This window comes from Dromiciops gliroides, chromosome 5 (genome assembly GCF_019393635.1).
Source record: "Dromiciops gliroides isolate mDroGli1 chromosome 5, mDroGli1.pri, whole genome shotgun sequence".
Lineage (NCBI taxonomy): Eukaryota > Metazoa > Chordata > Mammalia > Microbiotheria > Microbiotheriidae > Dromiciops > Dromiciops gliroides.
In genome coordinates, this window is record NC_057865.1 from 13,363,199 (window position 1) to 13,389,428 (window position 26,230).

The 26,230-nt window shown below is 46.5% G+C and overlaps 1 protein-coding gene across 1 annotated transcript in view; it reads left to right on the forward strand.

Annotated features, from left to right (window-relative positions):
- Positions 1-26,230, forward strand: part of DNAH11 (dynein axonemal heavy chain 11) — a 292,856-nt gene that overhangs the window by 225,376 nt on the left and 41,250 nt on the right. Inside the window, exons 61-67 of the mRNA XM_043967174.1 lie at positions 895-996; positions 1,743-1,877; positions 8,036-8,209; positions 10,168-10,403; positions 11,089-11,211; positions 22,371-22,575; positions 23,819-23,983. Of these exons, the coding sequence (XP_043823109.1) occupies positions 895-996; positions 1,743-1,877; positions 8,036-8,209; positions 10,168-10,403; positions 11,089-11,211; positions 22,371-22,575; positions 23,819-23,983 (1,140 nt within the window). The remainder of the gene's footprint in view (positions 1-894; positions 997-1,742; positions 1,878-8,035; positions 8,210-10,167; positions 10,404-11,088; positions 11,212-22,370; positions 22,576-23,818; positions 23,984-26,230) is intronic.

Consider the following 26,230-nt stretch of genomic DNA (forward strand, 5'->3'; position numbering starts at 1 on the left):
GTTTCCCCACCCCCCACTCAGTAAACTCCAGTGAGTCACCGCTTCCTCCAGGATCAAATCAAAACTTAGTTGTTTGACAGATGCTTGGTGAACCTGCTTCCTTCCTACCTCTCCAGTTCCCTTACATGTGATTCCCCTGTAGCTCTGGTGTCCTGCTTCCTTGGGGCCCTACATGGGCTTCATCTCCAGCCTCCATGCCTTTGCCCTGGCTGTCCCCCCCACACACATACCTGGAATGCCCTGCCTCCTCACCTCTGCCTCTTAGAATTCCCTGTTTCCTTCTAGAGCCTGCTCAAGCACCACCTTCTAAAGGGCTCTCCCCTTGCCTGGCCCCCAGCTGTTAGTCCTTCCCCCTCATACATCATGTATGGATTTGGTCTGCTACTAATTATGTCTTTAGAAGATTCGGATCCTCGAGGGCACCCTCTCCTGTATCCCCAATGCCTGACGCTAAATAAATGCGGGCTGGTTAACTGACAATATGCTGTAGGAAATATTCAGAATATAATCATGCCTATCACACCACATACCCTGGGCTTTGCTCCTCTGGGACTGTTTCCTTATCTGGAAAGGGAGGAGGGGCCTCTAGGGACCTCTAAAATCTATGATCCTTTGTATAATCCCAGGACTTTAGAAATTCATCTAATCCATTCCCCTGCCTTTAGACAGTATGACCCCTTTTTAAAAAGCACCCCAGACAACCTAGGATGCATCGAGGGCTTCCTGAGTTGGGCAGCCCTGACCTTCCAGTTATATCAACATGAACTCCCGGGTTCTCACTGGGAGAATGTACAACAAAACCAACAAGAAGATTGGGCTACCAGCAGGCTGGTGAGGGAGCCCGAGGGGAGTTGAGGTACAAGAGGCTTGATCTGTTGGTCCGGTATCTATCAGGTCTACTGTGATGTGCAGCCCAAGCGCCAGGCCCTTGCCGAAGCCAACATAGAGCTGGAGGCAGCTACAGAAAAGCTGGGAGCCATCCGGAGGAAGCTCGTGGTAAGTCTGGCGTGAGGAGGGAAAGTCTGACTTTGAAGGGCCCTGGAGAGTGATGAGGGCTCCCCAACCCCTCCAGCATCCCCTCTTCAGACAGGGCCACAGTGGAGTGCTGCCTGAGAGACCAGGCTACCCCACTGGAAACTGTAGAGCTAGGGGTTAGGCCTGTACCTTTGCACTTCCAGGTCTAGTCTGGTTTTGTTGACTGTGAACATCTCCTTTTAGTGGCTCCTCCTCAGAGCACATTGGACAAACCTGACCCCCTTGCTGTGAGTTCTCTGTAGAGTTTTCTCTCTCCCTGCCATGTCTTTGCCTGGGCAGTGCCCCATGTCTAGAATACTCTCCTTCCCTTGTGGCCATACTTAGGAGTCTGGTCTCCTGCAAGGTTCAATATTACATCACAATTACACCCAAGGAAGCTGAAGGGGTAGCGCGGGGCTCTCAAAGGCAGGTAGAAGGTACCTGGCCTGGAGCAGGTGGTTTGGAAGTCTGCAAAGTCAGGAGCAGAGCCAGTAGGCTGGTGTGGCTGCTACCACAAAATGGAGGCTCCCTCGTGGGAGAAGGGGGCAGGGCTTACCTGCATGTTCTGGAGTGGGGAGGTACAGGATGAGACGAGCAGAGTTGGGTGGGAATCTAAAAGGGGAAGGCCCTGGAGGGGCGAGGGGAGAGCCGCAGCCCAAGAGCCTTGAAGAGGCCTGGGACGTGGCCCAGCTGTGGGGACCAAAGTAAATTTGGACTCCATGCCTTAGGAGTTGGGTGACAATCTCAGCCGACTCACGGCATCCTTCGAGAAGGCGGTTGCAGAAAAGGTGCGATGTCAAGACCAAGTGAACCAGACCAACAAGACCATCGGACTAGCCAACAGGCTCGTCGGTGAGCTCGAGGCAAGTTGACTTTTCCATCCCAAATGGGGACCAAAGCATGGGATTCCATTCCTTTGTCCATGTTACCCTCTCCTTCCACACCCCCATGTAACTCATACTTTTGACAAGAACAAGAAAAAGACAAAAGTGACCCCCACATCCTTCTCTTAGGTCACAAACTCCTCAGGCCTGTTTCTGTTTCTTTGTTCCCCTGAGGGGAAGAGTTCCCTGAAGTAATGGAGCACATTAGTATCCAGCCAGGGACAGTCTCTGGCAGCCCGGGCAGTCTCCTGCTAATGAGCAGAGGGCCTAGATGATTCCCAAGGTCAGGGGAGCATCCCAGGCTATCCGCCTCTGTTATCCATGGCCTATAAACAGATAAAGGCCGCCAGCCAGGGGTGTTACCTTGAGGGAATTTTCCATTTTGCAAAATTATGATTTTAAAAAGATAAAAATAAAGTGTGTTTTCCCTGAGACGGGAGGAGAAACCGAGGAAGTTGTAGTTATTGGCTTTCTTTAAAGATAACTGTCCTATCAAAAGGCGTAAGCACCTATTCAGCCAGGGTTTCTCTCCCATGGGCAGTTACTGCTCAAGTCAGCTAAGCACGCCAACGTGAGGCAGACCACTTGGATGTGATTTTTCTTTGATGGAAACGCTTTTCTATTGGGCCTATTAACCATAGGACTATATTTACCTGGAGGATACTACATTTATTCAAATTATTATACCTGTTCCTCTCAAAGAACTTGGTTTTAATAACAACATTTAAATTAATTTGCTTGCTGTGCTCTTTGAAGACGTCTGCGCTGGGATAACTCAGGATGGTCTATGTGGGTTCTTCTGGTCTCACATTCTAGGATGATCAGAGATGAATAATGTGATGGGCAGGGGGGATGGGCAGCCCTTAGGCCTACTGAGGCACAGAGTCCCACCTGTCCAGAGGGCTGTTTTCACTTCTATTTACCCAAATTTTAAGGGGGGGGGGACATTGATAAGCTGAAAGGCCTTGAGACCATGCCATATGATGATTGATTAAAAAGATTAAAAAGGGGGCAGCTAGGTGGCGCAATGGATAGAGCACCGGCCCTGCAGTCAGGGGGACCTGAGTTCAGATCCGGCCTCAGACACTTAACACTTATTAGCTGTGTGACCCTAGGCAAGTCACTTAACCCCAATTGTCTCACTTAAAAAAAAAAAGATTACAAAGAATTAGGGATACTTAGATTTGATAAAGAAACTTAGGAGAAAGAAAATGGTCTCTGAGTATTGGAGAGGCTTTATTCCACTTGACGCCAGTGGACAGAACTAGAAGGGGCACTTTTAGACTTGGCATGAGGAAAACAACAAACTTCCCAACAGTGTGGTGCAGTGGGCAGAGTCCTGGATTTGCAGTCAGAGGAGGTAGCCTATCCATAAAGCCAGAACAGCCACTAGGTCTAATACAGAAGTATTGATTTTGTGATCAATCTAAGTCCTTAATGGGATCAGCGGCTCCCCCCTCCCCCCTCCCCCACCATTCTGTCATCAGCCTGATCAGGGCCTTCCCTGGTCCATCTCCTTTGCACAAGGGAGGCTCTGGGCCTTCCTGAAAATGGCCAGGCCATTTCCAAACCTGGCCTTGAGCTCCCCTGGGCCTTGTCACACTTACCTTTCTCAGGGTGAGTCAATGATAAACTCACCACCTACTACGATAGGCCCACTTTCTCCGGAAGTAGGTCTCCAAGCAGAGAGACCACAACTGACCCAGAGGACCAAGCAAGTGAGCCTTCTTGGCTTGTATTCCTGGCTCCCTGGAGGGAAGGAAAATGCCTTTCACTTGACTCATGGTGGAAGGTGTGCCCCCGTAATACTGGTGCCTGTTGCCCAGTGTTACAGAGAGAAAATGAGGCCCCTAGCCGGCTCCCAGCCCATCCAAACTCTTCCAAAGGCTTTCCATAGAGGTTTTCATGGGAGAGGGTGGGGTGGCATGTGTGCTAAGGTGGAAGAGGTATTTAAAAGGATTGATTGAGAATGCCAAACCTTTTCCTTTGAGGATAAATTCTTTCTGACTAGAGCAGGAGACAGTTAACTTCTGAAAAGCATCAAGACTGATGATTTTGTCTATATAGCATTGACCTGGAAGCTTAGCCATTCAGACTAATAAATCAGGCAATTTATATTTAATCATTAACTAACTCCCGAGCTGAACAGCTGTTCAGAATTAGAAATGGGTCACCCCGGCCAGGATGACATTACAGGCAATCTATAATGCATTAGAATAAAATTATAGTGATTTTTAACTGTCTGGAAATTTATCGCACTTCATGTTGCAACTCCTAAACCCTTGTTAGCTGGAGTCACTGGTGATTTATGTGGCTTGGGTGGGATGGCAGAATTATCGGAGATGGAAATGGACCATCATTCCGTGTTGAGTAAATCTGCAGAGTGAAAGCTGTTTTCGAGAATGAGGTGGGTGCCCTTTATTATTTGCCATTTACCAACCAAAGACAACAGAGATGGAGAAAGGACTAATGAGAGACCCGGCTGGCAAATTAACGGTCTCCTTATCTGCTACATTCTAGGCAGCCCCTTCAGAGAGGGGCTGATGAATTCTGTACCGCCTGAAATTCTTCAGTGTCACATGATATGTGAATTTGGGCCCGCAGAGGGAGGGGCCTCCCTGGAGAAAGCCCGCGTTCAAATATCCCCCACCCCACACCCTGATTCTGATGTATCCCTGCATGTGCCCAAACTCATGTGGGATTGGGCAGTTTTACAAGACCAGGTTCTTGTCCGGTATTCTCCGTGAGTTCACGGAGTTTGAGAGGATGAGAGCTGGCGATGGTTTAAAGACTGTCAAGCCCAGGCCTCCCATTTTACACATGGGTAAAGTGAGGCCTAGAGATGACTTGGTAACAGCCACATTCTTAATAACTATCCCAGTACCTCACCAGAGAATCGGGCCTTCCTTAGGCTTTAGTGGAATGGAAGCTCCCAGAGGACAGAGATTATCTCACTTCTATATATGTGTCCTTAGGTCTCAGTTCATATAGTAAGTGCTTAGTAAATGATTGATTGGGTCCAAGTTCAACAAACCAGATTACTCCATCCAGGTATCATTGGCCAATCTCATTATTATTAGCCCATCACCATGTGTCTTCTCTACAACTTAGAGTCTTAGGGGGTCACCTGGGGCACTAAGAGGTGAGATGACATGGCCAGGGTCACTTAGCCAATATGGTAGAGAGGCAGGACTTGAACACAGGATTTCCTTGTTCTGAGAGGCCCGGGGTTTTTTTTAACTCAACTATGCCATGTTGCCTATTATTATCATCATCATTGTTATTAGGGGTGATGCACTTGTACAATCATTTCTCAGTCATTCATTTGAAAACATAGTGAAGTAACAACTCATCCTGCACCATTTCTGTACCTATCAATCAATCAATAAACATTTATTAGGCACCCACTGTGTACCAGACAATGTGCTAAGTATAGAAAGAAACAAAAGACAGACAGCCCCTACCCTCAAGAAGCTTACAATCTAATGGTGAAAATACCATGCAAACAAATATGTACAAAACTAGTTATGTGTTGAGTCTTGTCCAACTCTTTGCAACCCCATTTGGGGTTTTCTTGGCAAAGATACGGTTTGTGATTTACTTCTCCAGCTTATTTTATAGATGAGGAATTTGAAGCAAATGGAGTTAAGTGACTCACCCAGGGTCACACAGCTAGTAAACCAGCTATCAGCTATATAAGGGATAAATAGGAAGTGTCTGTATGACATGTGTTTAATAAGTATATACATTCATATTATATAATATATAGACATATATTACATATATGTCTATATATAGTAACCCATATGTATAATGGGAAGTTCACTAACTTACACAAACCTATGTAAAATGTCACATTAGTCCGTTGAACATTAAGATAAAAAGAATGAAATAATAATGTCACTAGCATTTGTATTTAGTTCTGTTAAGATTTTTGCCTAGATTGGTTCATTTGAGCCTCCCACAACCCTATGTACAAGTATTCTCGTCCCCATTTTAGAGATAAGAACATTAAGGCTGAGAGAAGAACAGCATCTGGTGAATGTCAGGTCCTCCTGGCTCCAAGCCTAGGCTCTACGGTAGCCCCTAGACCACAAAGCTGCTTCTCTGGAGCTGGATAGAGTATGGAGTCATGGATCATATTTCATAATGTCAAAGAAGCCCAGAATTTGAGGAGCTGTAGGGCTCTGATAGTCTGACCTATAGATGAAAGGAATCCCCAAGTGATTAACAAGGGATTGTCCAGCCTCTGGTCAAAGACCTTTAAGGAGGGGGAACTCACACTTTGGGACAGTTCTTATTGTTAGTACTTTTTCCCCCTGGCCCTGGGCCTCAGTTTACTTCTTTGTAACTTCCACTCACTGCTCCTTGTTCTGCCCCCGGGGCCAAATTAAACAAATCTGCTTCCTCTTCCACAAGACAGCCCTTCAGATATTTGAAGGTAACTACCATGTTCCCCTAAGCCTTCTCTTCTCCAGGTTAATGATGCCCAATTGCTTTAACTAATCCTCACAGGCATGACTCAAAGCCCAGTTGGGCCCCTTTGGACAATCTCTGGTTTATAAGTGTCCTTCCCAAACTGTGGTGCCCAGAACTGAATACAGCTCTCCAGGTGAGGTGTATCCAGGGCAGAGGACAGCAGGAAAATCACCCCCTTATTCCGGGAAGCTTTGCCCCTCTAACTTCAGCCTAGTATCTCACTGCCACCTCATAGCTGACTCAGCCTGAGCCTGAATTCCATCAAATCCTCCAAAACTTTTTCAGAAGAATAATTCCATTGAGCTGTGTCTCCCCTACTTAACACCTCAAAGTTGACTTATTTTTGTATCCAAATGTAAGACTTTAGATTAAATTTCATTGTATTACATTTATCCCACTGTTCTTGTGTGGTGAGATACTTTGGGATCTGACTTCCTGTCATCCGCAGGGTCAGCGCTTCCTCCCAGTTTTTTGTCCTCTTCAGATTTAATCACTGTAGTATCATTTTATTCAAGTCACTGATAAAATTACTAAACAGCAAAGGGCCCAGTACAGACCCCTGGGGCACCATAGCATCTGGGGGTATTCCAACAACAAAATCATTTTGGTTTCTCCCTCCTTTGACCTTCATCCAAATGCCCCCCACTCTCATTCCTAGCTTCTCTCCCATAAGTATCCCTTCTTTCGCTCGCTCTCTCTCTCTCTCTCTCTCTCTCTCTCTCTCTCTCTCTTTCTCTCTCTCTCTCTCTCTTTTTGGTGGGGCAATGAGGGTTAAGTGACTCGCCCAGGGTCACACAGCTAGTAAGTATCAATTGTCTGAGGCCGGATTTGAACTCAGGTCCAGGCTTTGAATCCAGGGCAGGTGCTCTATCCACTGCGCCACCTAGCTGCCCCCACTATGCCTTCTTAATATGCAGTGTCATTCCCCACTCCCAACCATTACCTATACTTCTTCTTTTGAGTAAGTTATGCCCATCTAGAGAGATATTTTAGATATAGGTTCCATTTCACCAGCTCCCAGTGATAGCTCATATTCACCCTCTTGATGTAGACTCCATGTTTCTCTTGCTTGTTGCCTAAAACAAGCTTCAAATCTGGAAAGGGCCCTAGGAAGCCAAGGGCCAACTCATCATGCAGATGATGAAATGGAACCCTACAGCCCTTGTTAATGTCAGAGCCAGAATTTGAACTCGGGTCCTCAGACTCTAAAACCAACATGCTTGCCACTGTATCACATACGTCCTCATTTTCCTCCTCATGAATGACATAACCATTTACCCCACACAACACAGTAGCCCTGCTGAAGGGGAGGCCGGGACTTCTTGCCTGCAGTCTCGGTCGGAGCCCTGGGTCCCTTCGTGAACTGAAAGCTGTTGAGAGGGAGTGATGGGAAATGAAAGGAAATGGACATTTTGGCCTTGGAAAGCACAGGAGAAGAGAGTTGATAAAAAGGAATAAATACCACTTTTCAGAGAAAGAAGGGGCAGAAGTGTTACAAATGGTTGACTGGTTGGTGTCCCCCCCCCCAAAGTCAGCAGCAGCCAAAGAAGCAGGTCTTAGGGCAGAGAAGGGGCCGGGGGGGGGGGGGGGAATTCAGGTTCAGAATCTGATTGCCTTCCATCCCGTCTCTCCATTATAACTCTGAACTTCTCTCTCAGTCTGAGAAGATCCGCTGGGGTCAGTCCATAACCTCTTTTGAGGCCCAGGAGACCACACTCTGCGGAGATGTCCTCCTGACAGCAGCTTTTGTGTCTTATGTCGGGTATTTTACGAAGTGTTACCGACAAGAGCTGGTCGAGTGCAAGTGGATTCCCTTCCTGAAGTCACAGAAGGTAAGTCTGGTATCTTCCCTGTTGATGTCAGAGTTAGGCAATTTGAGTGGAAGCTCCAACTCCAACAAAAGGATGTTATCTAAACCAGGCAGAGGATTTCCAAGGCCCTTAAGCATTTGTACTAAATGGTGATTGAGAGCAACACCCAGCATGTTTTCTTGCACTAAGATCTAAGGTTTCAGGAGGGCAAAAGTAATACATGGAGGAAATTTCAGAAGAAGTAGAGGTAATATCATTAAATCAAATCAGTGAGAACATTGATAAAGTGCTTTGCTCTCAAAAACCCTGAGAGGTCAGCACTATCATTCCCAGTTTACATTTGAGGAAACAAAGGTCAAAATGTCAAATTTTGCCTGAATTCACATCTAATCAATATCATGTTGCTTGTCTTCTCAAGGGGTATTGCAGGGGTGGAAGGAAGGGAGACAGGAACTCAACATTTTTAAAAGTGAGTGTTAATTTTTTAAATTTAATTAGGAAATATTTAACAAAATAATTTTTTTTTTAGTGAGGCATTTGGGGTTAAGTGACTTGCCCAGGGTCACACAGCTAGTAAGTGTCAAGGGTCTGAGGCCGGATTTGAACTCAGGTACTCCTGACTCCAGGGCCGGTGCTCTATCCACTGCAACCTTAGAGATAATGAAATCCAGCCCTTTCACTTTATAGATGAGTAAACTGAGGCAAATAGGGTCTAGTGACTTGCCTACACCACTAGTAAGTGTCAGAGGGCCAGATTGAAACTTAGGAACATGAGTTTTCCTGACTTCAGTTTCCTCATTTGTCAAATGAGATGGGTTGGACTAGATGGCCTCTGAGGTCTCTTCCTTCCCTGAATCTAGGCCTGTCATGAATTCAAACAATGCATGGTCATGGTGGTGATGGTGATGGTGGTGGTGGTGATGGTGATGGTGTTGGTGGTGATGATGATGATGGTGATGGTGGTGCTGATGGTGGTGGTGGTGGTGGTGGTAATGGTGGTGGTAATGGTGGTGGTAATGGTGGTGGTAATGGTGGTGGTAATGGTGGTGGTGGTGATGATGGTGGTGGTAATGGTGATGGTGGTGGTGGTGATGATGATGGTGATAATGGTGGTAGTGGTGGTGGTGGTAGTGATGATGGTGATAATGGTGGTAGTGGTGGTGATGGTGGTGGTGATGGTGATGGTGGTGGTGATGGTGATGGTGATGATGGTGATAATGGTGGTAGTGGTGGTGATGGTGGTGGTGGTGGTGATGGTGATGGTGATGGTGGTGGTGGTGGTGGTGGTGATGGTGGTGGTGGTGGTGATGGTGGTGATGGTGGTGGTGATGGTGGTGGTGATGGTGGTGATGATGCAGATGATGCAGACGATCCATTACCACAGTAGTAGGAGCTGTTATCCCAGGTCACATCAGGTTGTGGCAATTGCTGACAAAGGCCTGGCCTAACAGCTCATTGGATTTACACTGTACTTGTTGCTGAAAGTTCTTCTGGCTACTTTGGAGCCACATTTTGGAAGTTTTGAACTTGAAGCCAGTATCACCCCTTGGCCTGGGCAGAGAATCAGGGGTGGGGAGAGTGGGATGTGGAGACCCTGCATACAACAAGACTGCTGCACAGTAAGGCAGAATGGAGAGAAGGATATGGGGACAGAGAGAGGCTCAAGCCAGCCAAGCATCTGATAACTTCCAACTTCAAAGGACCTCTCTTGCTCCCAAAGTGCTAAGCTCTGTTGTTTTCACACTACTGAAAGAATGCAGGTCCTGGTTATGCCCCATAATATTATGCCCTCAGGCAAAGGTCTGATCACCTCACCCTAGTTTCAACTCCACTTGCTCAGTGGTCCATAGGATGAACAGACTTTCCTTCTTCTCCTGTAACGCTCTCTTCTTTGGGTTTTGTGCCTTGTTGCAGCAGTATGCCTTGCGTTCTAATGCTATAACCTTTACAACTCATTACACGTGACTCTTGTTTTCAAGGTTCCCATCCCCATAACAGCAGGCCTGGATTTGATCACCATGTTGACTGATGATGCCACTGTGGCTGCCTGGAACAACGAGGGGCTGCCTAGTGATCGAATGTCCACTGAAAATGCCACCATCCTCACTCATGCCGAACGCTGGCCCCTGATGATTGATCCACAGCAGCAGGGCATTAAATGGATCAAGAATAAATATGGGGCTGACCTTAGAATCCTCCGTCTGGGCCAGAAAGGGTATGTGAACACGAAACCCATGCTGCTTGTGTCTGTGCCATTGAGAGGTCTCCTCCCTGCTTTTAGAGGCTCAGTGTTTGTTAGAACCAACAGCAGCTTTGTGTAGTAATGTGGACAGAAAGTAGGCCCTGGGTTCAAGACCTGCTTCTGACATGCATTGACTGTGCGACCCTGTTGTCCGCACAGAGCTCTGGAAACTCTGTGTCTGTGTATGTGTATATGTGTGCATGTATGTAGGAATATATACGTAGGGAAGTGTGTGTATATATAGAAATGTACACACATACGGCTAGTAGCTTTATGATATCCATTGGATATACATATACATATACATATATATATTCCACAAAGTTCAGTAAGATATGTTTTTTCAATACTTTCATGGACCTGTGATGTCATCTATTCACCAATTTAATTAGCCGGCAGAGATGTCCTTACCTGCAAGGGTGAAGGGGCTGACTTTGGCCATGGTAAGTGCCAGCCTTTGGAACAATGACAGTCTGTCTGAGTACGCCTATACCCATAGCAAGGCCTCTTCACATCAAAGTCCAACCTTTTCTCACCTTGTTATAGATGTTGTTCCATTCTAAACGCGCCCTCATTTAGTACAGGATGGATTGTAGATCAAGTTTTTCATTTATTTTCAAGTATGAGTCTTCCCAGTCAACTCTTTCTTCACATGCAGGTTTTTGAATGCCATTGAGAATGCTTTGGCTTTCGGAGAAGTCATGCTCATTGAAAACCTGGATGAAACAATTGATCCCGTCCTCGATCCACTGTTGGGGAGGAACACAATTAAGCGAGGGAAGTGAGTATCCTTGTATTCTTCAAATATTCTAGATTTGTGTCAAGTTGTCCAGGTCTGGACATAAAACCACTTGGGTTTTATGCTGAGATTCCAATCTCATGACACCAACAACCACCAAAGCCATGATTGGCCCAGAGACCAAAACAGCTTCAAGCTGTTCCTCTGCATTTGAAATGCTGGAAGAGGGGAAAATGTAGGAAGTCAAGTCCTTTTTGAAAAGATATTTTAGGGGGAGATTCTAGAACATTTCGCCAGAATTCAGACTGAGAAGTGAGAAAATAGCTCATCAGATGCCTAGATAGCCGTATGTAAGGAATCAGAATGATGGGAGGCCCTCAAGTGGGAGGGTGTGGTTTCCCATGAGGCCATTCTGCTCTCAGACCTAAGGGCTCACCTGAGCAGCAAGCGTTCCCCAGAGCATTCTTCCCAGAGGACCAATGGGGATGGAAGTTCCAGGTCTCATTTCCCAGAAATCACAAATGTGGATCTGGAATGGACCTAAGGGTTTCTCTAGCCTTCTGGGGACAAGAGAGACCATAGGTTTAGAGGCAGGGGAACTTCAGGGTCATCCAGTCCAAATCTCCCATTTTATAGAGGAGACAACTAAGGCTCAGAGGCATGAAGTAATTGGCCCAAAGTCCCACAGACTTTGTAAGTGCAATGACTCACCCAAGATCACACAGGAGACAACTGCAAGATTTGAACTCTGGTCTTTTGACTCCAACTCTTGTATTCACTTTCCCCCATTTATCTCCCTCTCCTTTTGCATCCAGAGAATCAGAATTACTTGAAACATATAGGAGACAGGGCTTATTGTTAAACCCCTTTCCCACATTTCCCCTTGTTTTCTCCTCCCTCCCTCCTTTTCTCTCATCTAGGTATATTTGGAGACACCCCACTCCCTACCCTCGGTATCTGTTTCCTTTGAGGTCTTTAGTTTCCAGACAACATCAGTGGAAATAGACTTACTTAAGCACAGCCCCATTAGTTGGTTTAAACAAGTGTAACTACTTCTGCTTTAAGAATCCTGCACCTGATTAGTAAATTATTTATTGTGAAAGGTAGGATGCATAAAGTCAATCTGTTTGCAGTGACTGACAAGTTATAATTGTTTAATAAACCAGCATGCACTCAAACATAAATTTAGAATAGCTTAATAAGCCATTTAACAAATCCCGCAACCCTTAGCATAAAGTAAACAGAATTGCAACTACTGCTGATGTATTAAGAATATATTGTTATAACACACAGTGCCCGAGAAGGAGATGCTTATTAGGGGAGGCTCTGACAGACCCATTCCACTAGCATCCACTCATTCCTTAGTTCATGCTCTTTGATTTCCACCTCAATATTGGGACTGTAGGAGAGTGACATCAAATTCTCCTCTTTTCTCTGTTTTCTTTGGCTTTGGGCCAGAGGGAAGCTCTCAGGGAGATGGGTAATTGGGGCAGACCTGAGCTTGTTCTAGGATCTTTATAAAGACCAACAGAGGGCAGCAGCATGAGAACAACATGAAAAAAGACATGGGGCGGCCCGTATGAGTCCAAGTTTGTGCCAGTCTTCCCCCAGACTCTGCGTGTATTTGTAGAAGAGTGTGCCCTCGGCTTGTTTGATAGCTGCGGTTCTGGCTATGTTACTTTACCAAATACGTAGAGAGATCAAGCATTAAGGGTTGACTATGTTCCAGGTACTATGGAAAGTACTGGGAATTCAAATACAAGCAAAAAAAAAGACAGTTCCTGACCTCAACGGGCTTACATTCTAATCAAGAAAGGCAACAAATGGGGCAGCCAGGTGGTGCAGTGGATAAAGCCCTGGATTCAGGAGGACCTGAGTTCAAATCCAGACTCAGACACTTGACACTCACTAGCTGTGTGACCCTAGGCAAGTCACTTAACCCCCACTGCCCCCCCAAAAAAGGGCAACAAATAATGGGGAGCTGAAAAAGCAAATACCTTTGTTTTGTACTAATTGTGTCTCCTGACTAATCATTAAAGATAAGCTCACCAACGGGACCCATGAGCAAGAGTTGTAGGCATATGGACTTATAGGTATATTAAAGCTTGAGATTAGTTATACCCCTGAGAATCCAACATGTAAATCTATGAGTGTCTAACTGGGGAGATAGCCCAAATGGTGGAATATATAGTGCAAGATCCTCATTTTAAAGATGACAAATCTGAGATTCAGAGAAGGGAAATTATTTGCTCAAGTTCATATAGGTATTAAATGACAGAGGTGAGATTTGAACTCAGAGTCTCCTACTTTGAATCCAGCACTCTAGGCACTGAATAAGACATGTACAGAGGCACATAGGTCAGAGATAGAAAGATGTATTTGGTGACCATCAGGGAGGAAAAGCAAGTGAATAAACAGTCCACCCTGTACATGTTGTCTCCCCCAATCAAGTGTAAACTTGGTCATTCCTCTTCTGTCATGGTATCAAGTGCCTAGCACACAGTAGATATTTAATAAAGACTTATGTGATTGCTTACACACACTGCTTCTCTCAGACCTTATCTGAGTGTTAGGTTGCCTGTCCACTTCTCTTGTGGGGTTGTAAATCTAATACCCCCAACGGACAACTGTTATTCTTGGTCTCTTCCACTCAGGGACTTACAGCTGGTGCTTTGCTCCCCTCCAAAGTCATAACCTTCAGTGGAGCTGTGGCTGGATGGAGTTTTGTTTTCCCTTGTTTTGCTCCTTTTTCAGTTTCGGTTACTGGTGGTTGTTTTTTCGATAGCTGACATTTGTTTTTTCTTCCTAATAACACAAGTCGGGAAAGATAGATATAGGCACAGTCCAAAAGTTAAAGTTCATGAATAATTGGAATGTTGTGGAGTATGGAGTAATGAATACTAATTACTCCTTTCATGTCTGACAGCTCCCCGAGGACCAATCCATCAGCCCAGACTTTCATTTGGTTCTGGTAATGGTTTCATCAATAGTACATTAATTCTGTATTTGAAAAGATATACAGTGGGACCTAACCCACATAGTAGATACCACTGTCATAAAACAGCTACAGTCCGACAACAACAGGGTAATTACAAATAATTAAATCCACTGAGCTTCAGACAATCCTAATTCTAAGTAAAATATATTTTATGGCATCAATCGACAGAAAACATGGCGGGGAAGATTTATCAACACGTCCTCTTTCCAAAGCAAATTTGCTGGCTCTCTCACATGAGGACTTGGAAGAAGTTACTTCCCAGAACACAAAGTTCTGTTTCTTCACTAAGTCCAAGAGTCCCATTCAATGAGACAAGAATATGTTAAGTGCTGGCTTTATGGAAAGCACTGGAGATTTGAAGATACATCACCCTGCCCTCTAGAATCTTACATTCTACTTGAGAGTGGGAAGAAGAGGGAAGGATGCAATACATTAAGAAAATAGAGGAGAATTTAATGAGGGCAGAGGGCACTAAGAAAATTTGGGAGACCAGGCTTCTGGAAGGAGATGGCTTAACAGTTGAGCTGTGAATGAAGCCAGGGATCCAAAGACTCTGAGGGGAAGAGAGAAAGCATTCTAGGTGTGGAGCATTCTAGACATGCCTGTACAAAGTCTAGGAATGAGGTGATGTGTGAAGGGGAGTGGTGTCAAATCAGCCTAGAAGAGTAGGCTGGAGCCAAATGCCAAGGCAGAGCTTGAGGGGGAAGCAAATAAGCCTTTCTACGGAGCCTACTGTGCGCTAGACACTCTGTGGCTCTGCCCCTGCCTTAGCTCACTAGTTTCTTCTCATTCACCTAATTCTTTCTACAGTCTCACACTTTAATCAGACCACTCTGATGTTTCAATTGAACCCATTGTGCCTCACTCCAAAATCCCTGGGAAACCAGTTTAGACTTGAATCTGGGCAGTGAAGATTTGGAACTTCTCAGGTTTCAAAAGCTATTTTTTTTCCTTTTTGTTTAATGTACCTTTTAATGAGCTTGTTAAAATAGTATGCATTGAAAATGAATCACTGACCTCACTAAGGGAGACAGTCGTTGTTGACCACCATCGTCTCAAATTTCCTTTTTGTGGAAATATGTTCAGAGTTATCTAGACCCTCTGAGTCCCCCCCAACCCCAGTGGACAGGTTTCATAGGTCAGTTCAATGCTAGACCTTGTCATAGCCCCTGGGGATACAAAGACAAAAATCAAACAGTCCCTGCCCTTGGGAAACTTACATTCTATGGAGGGGAAACAACAAGTAGATAGATAATTAAATTTAGAATGTATGCAAAGTAATTTCTTGGGTAAAGGGCTCTAGCAAGTTGTCCTGGCATTGGCTAAAACAGGCTGTTGTGAATGATCATATTTAATATCTAATATAATAGCTAATTTGATTCTCACAACAATCCTGGGAGGTAGGTGCTTTTATTATCCCCATTTTACAGGTGAGGAAACTGAGACAGACTGAAATGAAATGACTTGCCCAGGGTCAAACAGCAAGGTCAAACAAAGATGGCTGTCTTCTCATAGACACATCCAGTTGCTGTGAATCTTTCTGAGTCAATACAGAATGTCTTTGGTAAAACTGGAGTAGGTCATTTGAAGTCCATCACAGAGCAAAGCGGGAGACTCATGTTTAAACCTTGCATGGTTGAGTTTTCATGTTTTCATTATGGAGCAGGTGATCTGTTTTTTTAGAGAATAGATGAAAATAATGATAAATTTAAAAATAAATAAAAATAGGTGTAAAAAGGCCTGCCTTTTCAATCACTCCCTTCAAGTTGTCATCATTATTCTTCATCTGTCCTCATGCACAATTCCTCTTATAACAACCACCGCCAGCACTACCACCAAGAGAACAACCACTACCGGTACAATGACCACCAGAAGCACAACAACAACAGGCAATCCAATAACTACCATTCCAACCATTCCAACGCAACCACCACCACCACTACCACCACCGCCTCAACAGCAACAGCTGTAACAACCATTACCAGTGTGAGAAAACAATGGGATTTGGCAGATACTCAAAGCCACCCCCCCCCCATTCATCTAAACTGATTGAATGAAGTGAGAGTGATTGACTGCTGATGAGCCTACTTCAGGTTAACTAGAGTGTAAGTACACCTGGCTGCCCCTTAAGGAGGTTTTGTTCTCAGAAGCTAAGGACTTGGAACTCAACAGGAGACTACCTTCAAGTCCAGTGAACCGATGGATTTGGATGACACTAACCAATCAGATTGAAGTAGTGCGTAAGGACCGCCTCTGCTCCAGACCTATAAAAAGCTTCCACACTCAGTTTGAGGGAGTTCATGATTGAAACCAGCTCGTGGCGGAGGACTTGAGGAAGAACCAGACCCGGCTGGAACTCTAGGCTTGATAGACCTTTTCTTAACTTTCTGAACTCCACGTGAATACCTGGTATGCTTTAATAAATGCTTAATGCACAAAGACTGGTGCTAAAGCTTCTCATTTAAGGCAGCCACACATTAGATTCTTTAGACAACACATTTAGATTTTAAACATCACACCAGTACAACCATCACAACCACCACCATCACCACAACCATTTTACACACTTACTATGTGCCAGACTCTCTCTCATCGGGGCGTAGTTCATACTCTTCTAATTCTACATTTTTGGGGTTTTTTTGTTTTTGTTTTTTGTGGGGCAATGAGGATTAAGTGACTTGCCCAGGGCCATACAGCTAGTGTCAAGTATCTGAGGCCAGATTTGAACTCAGGTCCTCCTGAATTCAGGGCCAGTGCTCTATCCACTGTGCCCCGCCCCCACCAGCTGCCCTTCCCCATTCTGCATTTTTTCATTGTATTTTAGTTCTTAAACATCTTGCCATTTTTCTTTTTATTCATCCTGCTTATCAGCCTTTGGAGTATGCCCGTCTGTTGTTACTTCTCTCTCTCCCCCTCACTCCATGGGTCTTCTTTTCTCCACTCACACAATTACTGCCCCAGCTCCTTACCACATCTTGCCTGGACTCTTGCCTGGCCTCCTTGTTAGTCTCTGCCTCCATTCTCTCACCATCACTAGAGTGATTTACCTAAAGCCCAGGTGTGACAGTGTCACACTCTGTCTCTATTCGATAAACTCTAAATAGAAACTCCTTGGTTTGGCATTTAAAGTTCTAAGGGGACCTTGACTTTCCTTTATGGCCTCATTGATGCTTATTCTCCTTCCAGTCATTCTGGCTTTCTTACTGTCCCTCATACGTGACACCATCTGTCATTGCCCCACAACAACTTGGGAGGTAGGTGCTCTTATTGTCCACACTTAAGGATTAGAAAACTGAAGCAGAGGTTAAGTGACTTGCCCAGGGTCACACAGCTAATCCATGTCTGAGGCTGTATTGGAGCTGAGGTCTTCCTGACTCTGGTGCCAATGCTTTATGCACCTCTCCATCTGCCTATTTCTCCACTGGTCTAACAGCATTGAATCGCATCATTTTAAATTATCTTGTAGGAAGTTATCTTTTGATAGATTTTTTTTTAAAAGCCCCTGACAAACTAAAAAACCCAGACCAACACATCCAATAAATATGACATGAGCCAAGCATCCTATGGGTTTGTTTTTGGTTTTGTGAGGCATTTGGGGTTAAGTGACTTGCCCAGGGTCACACAGCTAGTAAGTGTTAAGTGTCTGAGGCCAGATTTGAACTCAGGTCCTCCTGACTCCAGGGCTGGTGCTCTATGCACTGCGCCACCTAGCTGCCCCATCCTATGGGTTTTAACACTGTCTCTAACCCAAGAGCACTGACTTGTCAGTCAGAAGACCCAAGTTCAAATCCCATCTCCAAACCTTACTGGTCATGTGACACTCGGCAAGTTGCTTTCTCATCTGTAAAATGGGAATAATTGTGGTTAGACTCTCACAGAGTCATTTGGAGGGAAAGGCTGCTACATAAGCCACAAAATGACAGATGGGGGGTGTTTACCTTTGTTTAATGGCTGAAGGAAAACAATCATCTGAGAAGTTCATTTGGTTCTTAAGCTTTGACTTTGTTTTCTATACAAAGATCCTTGGGGAACACAGATCATGTGAGTGTGAGTGTGAGTGAGTGTGTGTGTGTGTGTGTGTGAGTGTGTGTGTGAGTGTGAGTGTGTGTGAGTGTGTGTGAGTATGAGTGTGTGTGAGTGTGAGTATGAGTGTGTGTGAGTGTGAGTGTGTGTGTGTGAGTGTGTGAGAGTGTGTGTGTGTGTGTGCCCCCTCCCTCCCCCTGCTGAAGCGCCCTTTCTGTCACCAGAAGGACAGGTTGGCTCTTACCTGTTCAGAACAGCGTGACTCGAGGTCCTTTCTATTCAGGACTTTGCTCCCTGCCCCTGAATACCTCGCCAGCTGGGTAGTTTTCTGCCAAAGTCTTTCTACCCATGTTGGGTTTGACCAAGGCCCCTCCTGCTGAGGTTGCTAAGTAACCGCTCCTCACCTCCATTTCCCTTGTCCACATCCATTCTGTTGCCCTCCCTCCCTAGCGGCTGGAGGTCACTAGTCCAATCGAGACCCCTTTAATTTGGAACAGCGGGGTTGGGCGTAAGGCTTTTAGAGGTCCATTGAAAAGTTTCTTGTGTGAGTTTTGTGTGTGAAAGCATGTGTGTTTGGGAGGGGAAGCAGCTCCCCCCACCCCCTCGTGGGTGAGTTTTATTGAATTTTCTAGAAGGCCCCTCCTGCCTTTTTACCTGCATAGAAATGTGCTGAAAAGCTCAGGCAGACTGTATGCGCCAGGACAATGGATGAAGGTCAGCCAGCACTCATTTTAGCCCTGTGGAAACTGAGGCCCAAAGAGGCAGGATTCAAACCCAGGTCTTCTTGACTCCAAGTTCAAAGCTGTAGCCACTGTCCCACCCTGCCCTTTCCTGTTGAGTGTCATTGGCTTAGAATCAGAGGCTCATGGATTTAGAGCTAGAAGACACCCTAGAGGATGTTGGGCACAACCCCCCTATTTTACTGAAGAAGAAGCAGTCTCTGAGGCCACGTGGCTTGACCGGGGACCTTCAGCTGGTGAGTGTCCTCACGCCTCAAAGTTCAGTACCTTCTCTGTGTTCCATCCTGGAAGTCGCTGGCTCCAAGCCTCTCCCACTCCAGAGGGGCTCCCTCTAATTAGCGTCTAATCATTGGAGAGATCCGTGAGGTCTGTTTTCTACAGATGAGGAAATCGAGACCTGAAGAATTAGAGGGCAAGTCACTTCCATTCTCCTGAGGCCGACGGAAGGAACTAGGGGGGTTCAGCCTAGAAAAGCCAAGATGTGGGGAGAAATCACAGGCGTCGGTGAGGCAGCTATGTGAGAAGGGCTCAGCCGTATGTCGCTGGACCACAGAGCAGAGTGGGAGCAGTGGGCAGACATGGCCACGATTTGGGCTTCGTGGAAAGAAGAGGGAAGTCACGCTGACAATTGTCCCAGAGTGGAGGAGACCGAGGCTCCCTCTGCACCAGAGCTCTGTGTCCAAGCAGAGGCCGGAGGGGGCACCGTGCTGGTTTGTGTTCAATCCCTGCTTCTGACGTGACTTGACGGCGCATTCTTGTGCAGGGACCCGTGAGACGGCCTGAGGTCGGTGTATGATCCCTCCTAAAGAAGGATGGCGCGAATTCAGTTTAATTCAGTGGATCAATAAGCACTCGGCTCCTCTGATGTGCAGCATATCAGGTCACGGATGTTCATGCACAGCCCTGAGGGCCTCACACTCAAAAGGCTCCGGGCTCTCAGTAGTTTTTCCAGCAGATGGAGAAAGTTTAGGGCTAAATCATCCAGATTCTCTCATGAGGTTCTCCTTGCAACCAACTGTAAGATAAAAGTTAGGGATAGGGAACAGCATCCAAGGTCACTGGTAGCCTGTGATTATGCCAAGACAGTAGGACCCAGAGTCAGGAACCTTGGGTGCTAGCCAGCAGTTTAACTACATACAATTAGAGCTGTTACCTTAGACATATCTACCTTGTAGGGCCCGTGCTTCCTGATCAATAAAATGACTAGATCATGGTCATGCATTTAGAGCTAAAAGTTTCCTCAAAGGTCATCAGTCATTTTGTTCTGTCCCCTCACTTTCCAGAAGAAGAAACGTAAGTGAGGTAATTGGCCCAAGGCCATACTTCTAAGAATGGTAGAACTGGGATTTGAACCCAGGTCTCTGACTGCAGATGAAACACTATTTCTGGGGAATCTCACTACATTCCCTTTCAGATCTTAAAAACTGTGGCTTTAATCTCATTAACAATGTGCTCTAACACACTAACCCAGCAGGGTATTTGTCCTGGAGATAATAAAAATCGTTTACCATCCACTCCTAGACGGTCTGAGAAGCATCTCTCCTCCTCCACAATGTGCCTGAGCAGTGCCCCACGTTCCTGCTTTCTTTTTCTCACCCGTCTCTCCCTTGACTTTGTCTAACCTCAGAGCCCCTTGGCCGCTCCCTCCGCCTTGGACGTCGTAACCTTTGGATAAATGTCTTTCACGGAAACAGAAGAGAGGCTCTGTTATCCTTTTCCCACCCCTCTGCTTAACACAGTCGTTGCTTAGATCCTTCAAATCACGAGAGAGCATTCGTGGTCCGTTTAATTTTCCCGGCTAGGCAATTAACAAAAAATTAACCTAGCAGCCATGATAAAACTCACTGAGTCATTATGCATTTTTTGTCTTTCATAGACCATAAACATACCAAGTGAGGATAATTGATTATCCCCAGGAAATTTTTTTTTTTAAATCACAAAACTATGAAGTAGTGTTTCAGAGCAAGGCTTTAAACGTCCATTTATAGCCAGGCATCCTTCTCTCATTCATATAGCATTGGGCCCTTGGTAGCGCCTGACCCCTCACAGGACAGACTGCCCTTTCTCCCTCCTCTAGCACAGGCTCACTTTCAGGAGGGATGCTGCCCTGTCTGTCTGAAGGCGGAAAAGATAACTTCCTTTCCCTGACTGGCTCCTCCTGGCAACGCTCTGACTTTCACTCTCTTGGGGGGGGGGACTCGTTCAGAGAATCTGAGTGACCTAGATGTAGTCCAACCCACACCAGAAAAAATAAGGGGGGCTCTCTATGACCTACCCAACATTTGGTCATCCAATTGGCTTGGATACTGCCAGTGATGGGGAGCTCCCTACCTCCTCAGGAGGAAGCTATTCCATCTTGAGATGGTCCCGCTGTCAGTGAGTTTGTTCTGACATTAAGCCTAACCTCTTTGACAGCTCTACCCATTGCTCCTGGTTCTACCCTTTGGAGCAGAATGAATCTATGTCTCTCTCTTTGACCTGATACCCTTCCAGATAGTTGAAGATAACTCCGTGTCCTCCATGAGTCTTTGCTTCTTCAGGACAAACATTCCCATTTCCTTCAAACAATCCTCACAAGACCAGGACTCATGGCCTCTTGTGCCTGTCCTGCCTGCCCTCCTCTGGACACCGACTCGTCAAGGGCCTCCCTAAAATATGATGCACAAAATGGCCACTCTCTCTGCTAGGTGAAGCATGGATCTTTTGCCAAGTGACCTGAAGATGGGAGCTGGGGAGAATTTTGAGAGCGGGGGACTTGATTTGTAGTATTAAAAGTTTGCTGTGCTTATTAAGTCAATCACCAAACAATTCTTAAGCACTTACCATGTAGCAGGAAGTGTCCTGCATCCTGAGGACACAGAGACAGAAAGGAAACAATCATCCTGAAGAAGCTGGTGTGCCAGACAGGCAAATTTGAGCTCCAACAGACCTTAAAAGCCAAATCCACAAGACTCACATTTTACAGAGGAGGAAACTGAGGCAGTAGAAAGTGACCTGCCCAAGGTCATACAGATAGTGAGTATATGAGGCAGGATTTTGACTCAGGACTTCCTGTGTCCAGGCCAGAGCTCTATCCACTGTGGTTACCCCTAGGGGCGACTTTTGCACTTGGCAGCTGGGAGAAGGGGAGAGAGACTCTGCCCTATGTGGATTGTTTGTTTTGTTTTGTTTTTGCAGGGCAATGAGGGTTAAGTGACTTGCCCAGGGTCACACAGCTAGTAAGTGTCAAGTGTCTGAGGCCCGATTTGAACTCAGGTCCTCCTGAATCCAGGGCCAGTGCTTTATCCACTGCACCACCTAGCTGCCCCCTGCCCTATGTGGATTGTAAAGCATTCTTGGGTATCTGATCGCAAGCCATGGCCAGGGCTTGAAGGTCCAGGCTGGTTACCAGGCCTGTGCTCCCTCTGAGTCTCTGTATCCGTGCCCACCTACCTCCTCAGGTTCATCAGGATCGGGGACAGAGAATGTGAGTTTCACCCAGGTTTCCGGCTCCTCTTGCACACCAAGCTGGCCAACCCTCACTACAAGCCCGAACTCCAGGCTCAGACCACCCTCATCAACTTCACAGTCACTGAAGATGGCCTGGAAGCCCAGCTGTTGGCCGATGTGGTCAGCGTGGAACGGCCTGATCTGGAAAACCTCAAGGTAAGAAAGGTGTAATGATTGGAATGATGCCCCCTACTGGAGACTTGCTGTGGGAAAGCTCCGCCATGAGGAAAATGCCTCAGAGGGCAAGGCCATGTGGCTTTTCCTTGGCGTCAGGAAATGACGTTTGCTCATGGGTGCTACCAGCCAATCAATTTGAGGAGCCTCCTATTTTCTGGGAGGAGACAGGAAGGAGGAGAGGGAGCCTGCATGGAGAGCTCTCGCTCTTTTTGGGTTCCTGACTTGATGGTGGTGGTGGCGGCAGAGGACTTCACAGGAAATTTGAGGAAAGATAGGAATGCCAGGCTGTTGGAATTCTGTTCTCAATCTTTTTCTTTCTATTTTTCAATAAACCCTTAAAAACCTAAACTCGTTTTATCAGTGATTTGAGTCAGTTTCCCCCAAAACTGGGGGAACAGATTAGAATCCACATTTAGAATCTTAAATTACACAAAGGGAAGAGCAAACACCAGCCACGGCCACTCACCAAAGTACCCAGTGTGTAAGGAAGCATGGCCTAGGCTGCGGGGAGGGACCAGTGTGAGAGATCAGAGTCAGGAACTGGGGAGACCTGGGTGCGAGTCCTGATCCTACCACAAAGTGGCTTTGTGACCTGGAGCAAAGCACTCGGTCTCTTGGGGCCGGACCAACTCTCCAGGAAGTCTCCCAATCAGATCACAGGTCTGCTCCCCGTCCCCACAGCTCTCAGGTGCCAGGTAGTGAGGACACGGAAGCTACCCTCCTAGGGTTTACGCTCAATATGGGGACATGGGCACCAGTTTAGTTAGACACTTGGGACGACTAACTTTAGGAGGAACCTGGAGGGTGTGAGGGAGGAAGCTGTCCAAAGGAAGGAAGGATAACTGAGTCACTGCAACAACTGGCCTTGGGGGAGAGGGGCTGGGACTCAGGGCAGGCAGCATTCAGGCTGGCCCAAGAGGAAGAACTGATCCCAGAGAGGGAGAAGGTGGACAGTTGGCCAGGGGGGTCAGGGTTAGGGTTTGCAAAGTGAGTGGGAAGGACTGAGGGGTTCAGTGACTTGCGGGGAGCCAGAAGAGACCCTAAGATCACAGGCTGGGAGCTGGAGGTAACTGAGCACAATGTTCCAGCGAGGTGACTGGTCCAAGGAAACACATCTCTGCCCGTTCAAGTCACATGATGGCCCCAAATACCAGCTACCTGCCTCTGCAGGGAGGATGACAGGGCCTCATCTTTTTTCCCTCTTCTTCTTGCTGAACATTAGTCAGTCCTGACAAAGCAGCAGAATGACTTTAAGATCCAACTGAAGCGCCTAGAAGACGATCTTCTCCTGCATCTGTCCACGGCAGAGGGAAGCTTCCTGGACAACACGGAGCTGGTGGAGAAGCTGGAAACCACCAAGTCCACGGCCGCAGAAATAGGGCTGAAGGTAGGCTGGCGGGGGGGCCCCGAGGCAGCTGAGCCCAACCCCCCCTTCTTTAGAGGCTGTTTCTGCTCTCCGGGTATTTGTCAGCATTAGACCAGACCAGTGACTTCATCAGGGTAGGAAGCTCCCTTTGCCCAAGCAGACCAGCATCTGCTCTGAGTCCTACTAGACACTTGGTGGGGGACCAGAAAGGTTAAATGCATGAATAGCCCAGGGTTACATGGCCAAGATGTACTAAGGGAGGGGAGACTTGAACCCGGGTTTCCTGGTGCTGAATCTCCTCCTCTATCCATCGGGCCAAGCTGCCAGGTATTTATAGTAGGGTCTCTGTTATGGGACATCAGTGCCACTTTGTGAGGGGCCCCAGCCCGGCTCTCCTTCCCTGCATGACTCACTCTTTGGACATCTTTGCCACCTTGCCAGCAGTTGCCGTAGCCATCCTCTGCCAGTGTGGTACCTCTCCTTTTCCTCTCTTCCCAGCTCTCCTTTATGTGCTAGCTCCCCCTTAGAATGAGAAAGTGAGCAGTTCTCTTGTGGGCTGGCACACAGTCATCACCATCTAATAAATGCTCCATCTATCTCTCCATCCATTTATTTATCTGTCTATGTGTCCATCCATCCATCCAGACAAATATTGTTTCATAGTGGATAGTGAGGGGCCACAGAACCAAAAGGACCTGGGTTCAAGACCTACCTATAAAACATACTGGCTAAATGACCTTGGCGCAAGGCCCTCATTTCCTAACTTTCTTGAGCAACTTTGAGATATATATCACATATCAGTAAAGGGAGTTTTCTCACTAAATCCTCCTTAACTGATGAAATCATAGGTCCAGTCCCCATCAATATGTATGAATATGTATAGATGCATATTATCATATTTGCCTATATATATTCATTCATATATATCATACCTATGTAGAGATTCCAAGAATGACCACGTTTGATAATTTTCTCATTAGTATTCTCATCCTGAGTATTAAATTCAAATAACCCTCTGTTTAGATTTAATATTTAAAATGAAAAATCAGCATTCTTATCTTTAAAAAAAAATAAACATTTCAGGGCAGCTAGGTGGCACAGTGGATAAAGCACCAGCCCTGGATTCAGGAGGACCTGAGTTCAAATCCAGCCTCAGACACTTGACACTTACTAGCTGTGTGACCCTGGGAAAGTCACTTAACCCTCACTGCCCCACAAAAAACACAAAAACAAATAAAATAAAATAATAAACATTTCAATTTAAAGTTTCAAGTTCCAAGCACTCTCATTTTGAGTGCTGAATTCAAATAACACACGTGTGTGTGTGTGTGTGTGTGTGTGTGTGTGTATCCACACCCCTCTGGGCTTTAGTTTCTAAAGGAGAGAGAGACACACACACACAGACAGAAACACAGACAAAACCCACTTCTGACATTTACCACCCATGAAACCTTGGGCATGTCCCTTAATTTCATTGAACCTCAGTTTCCTCATCCATAAAATGGGTGGGGGAGATCAGACGGCTTCTAAGGTCCCTTCCAGCCATGGAGCTACAAGCCCCCGATGGAGGATGAGCTCCTGGTTGGTACAGGTGCGAATCAAAGGCCTCTGGGGTCCTTTCCAGCTTGAAGGTTCTAGCAAGTCTTCTGGTCAAAAGAATGTGTCAGGGGCCCCGGGGCCTTGCAGAAGAGAAGGGAAGGTCTAGAGGGAGACAGTCTGGCCAACAGGAAGAATGCTGCCCATGAGCACCGGCGCGCCGCCGGCCTCTGAGGCCTCTGCCCCAACCACGGCCTCCCCAGAACCCTTGCTTGCACTCCCAGTCCCAGCAGTGGCTCCCAGGGGCCCGGCAGTCACAGAGCTTTTGCAGGCCAACCCCAAATTTTTCAAGAATACTGAATTTTTCAGAATCCTGACCCAGAAACTGGAGACCAGGCAGCACCTCTCTGCATCTCCATGGGAAAGCTGAGGCTAGTTCAGAAAGTAAGATCCTGGATTTGACATTCATTATAAACATCAGAGACTGTCAGAGCTAGAAAAGACCTCGGTGACCACGGAGGGTCCCCTGCAGCATCCCCATGGAGCGGGCATCCCGATTGCCCCCCCACTGCTGGACAGCTCTGACTGGTAGAGACCTTTATGTGAGGAAGCCTGACATAAAAGCCTAAATCTGCATCTTTGGGGTTCCTGGTTCTGCTGCCCTGGGACCAAGAAGAACAAGGCTAATCCCTCTTCCAAGTGACAGTCCTTCAGCTCCCCGAGGACAGCTCC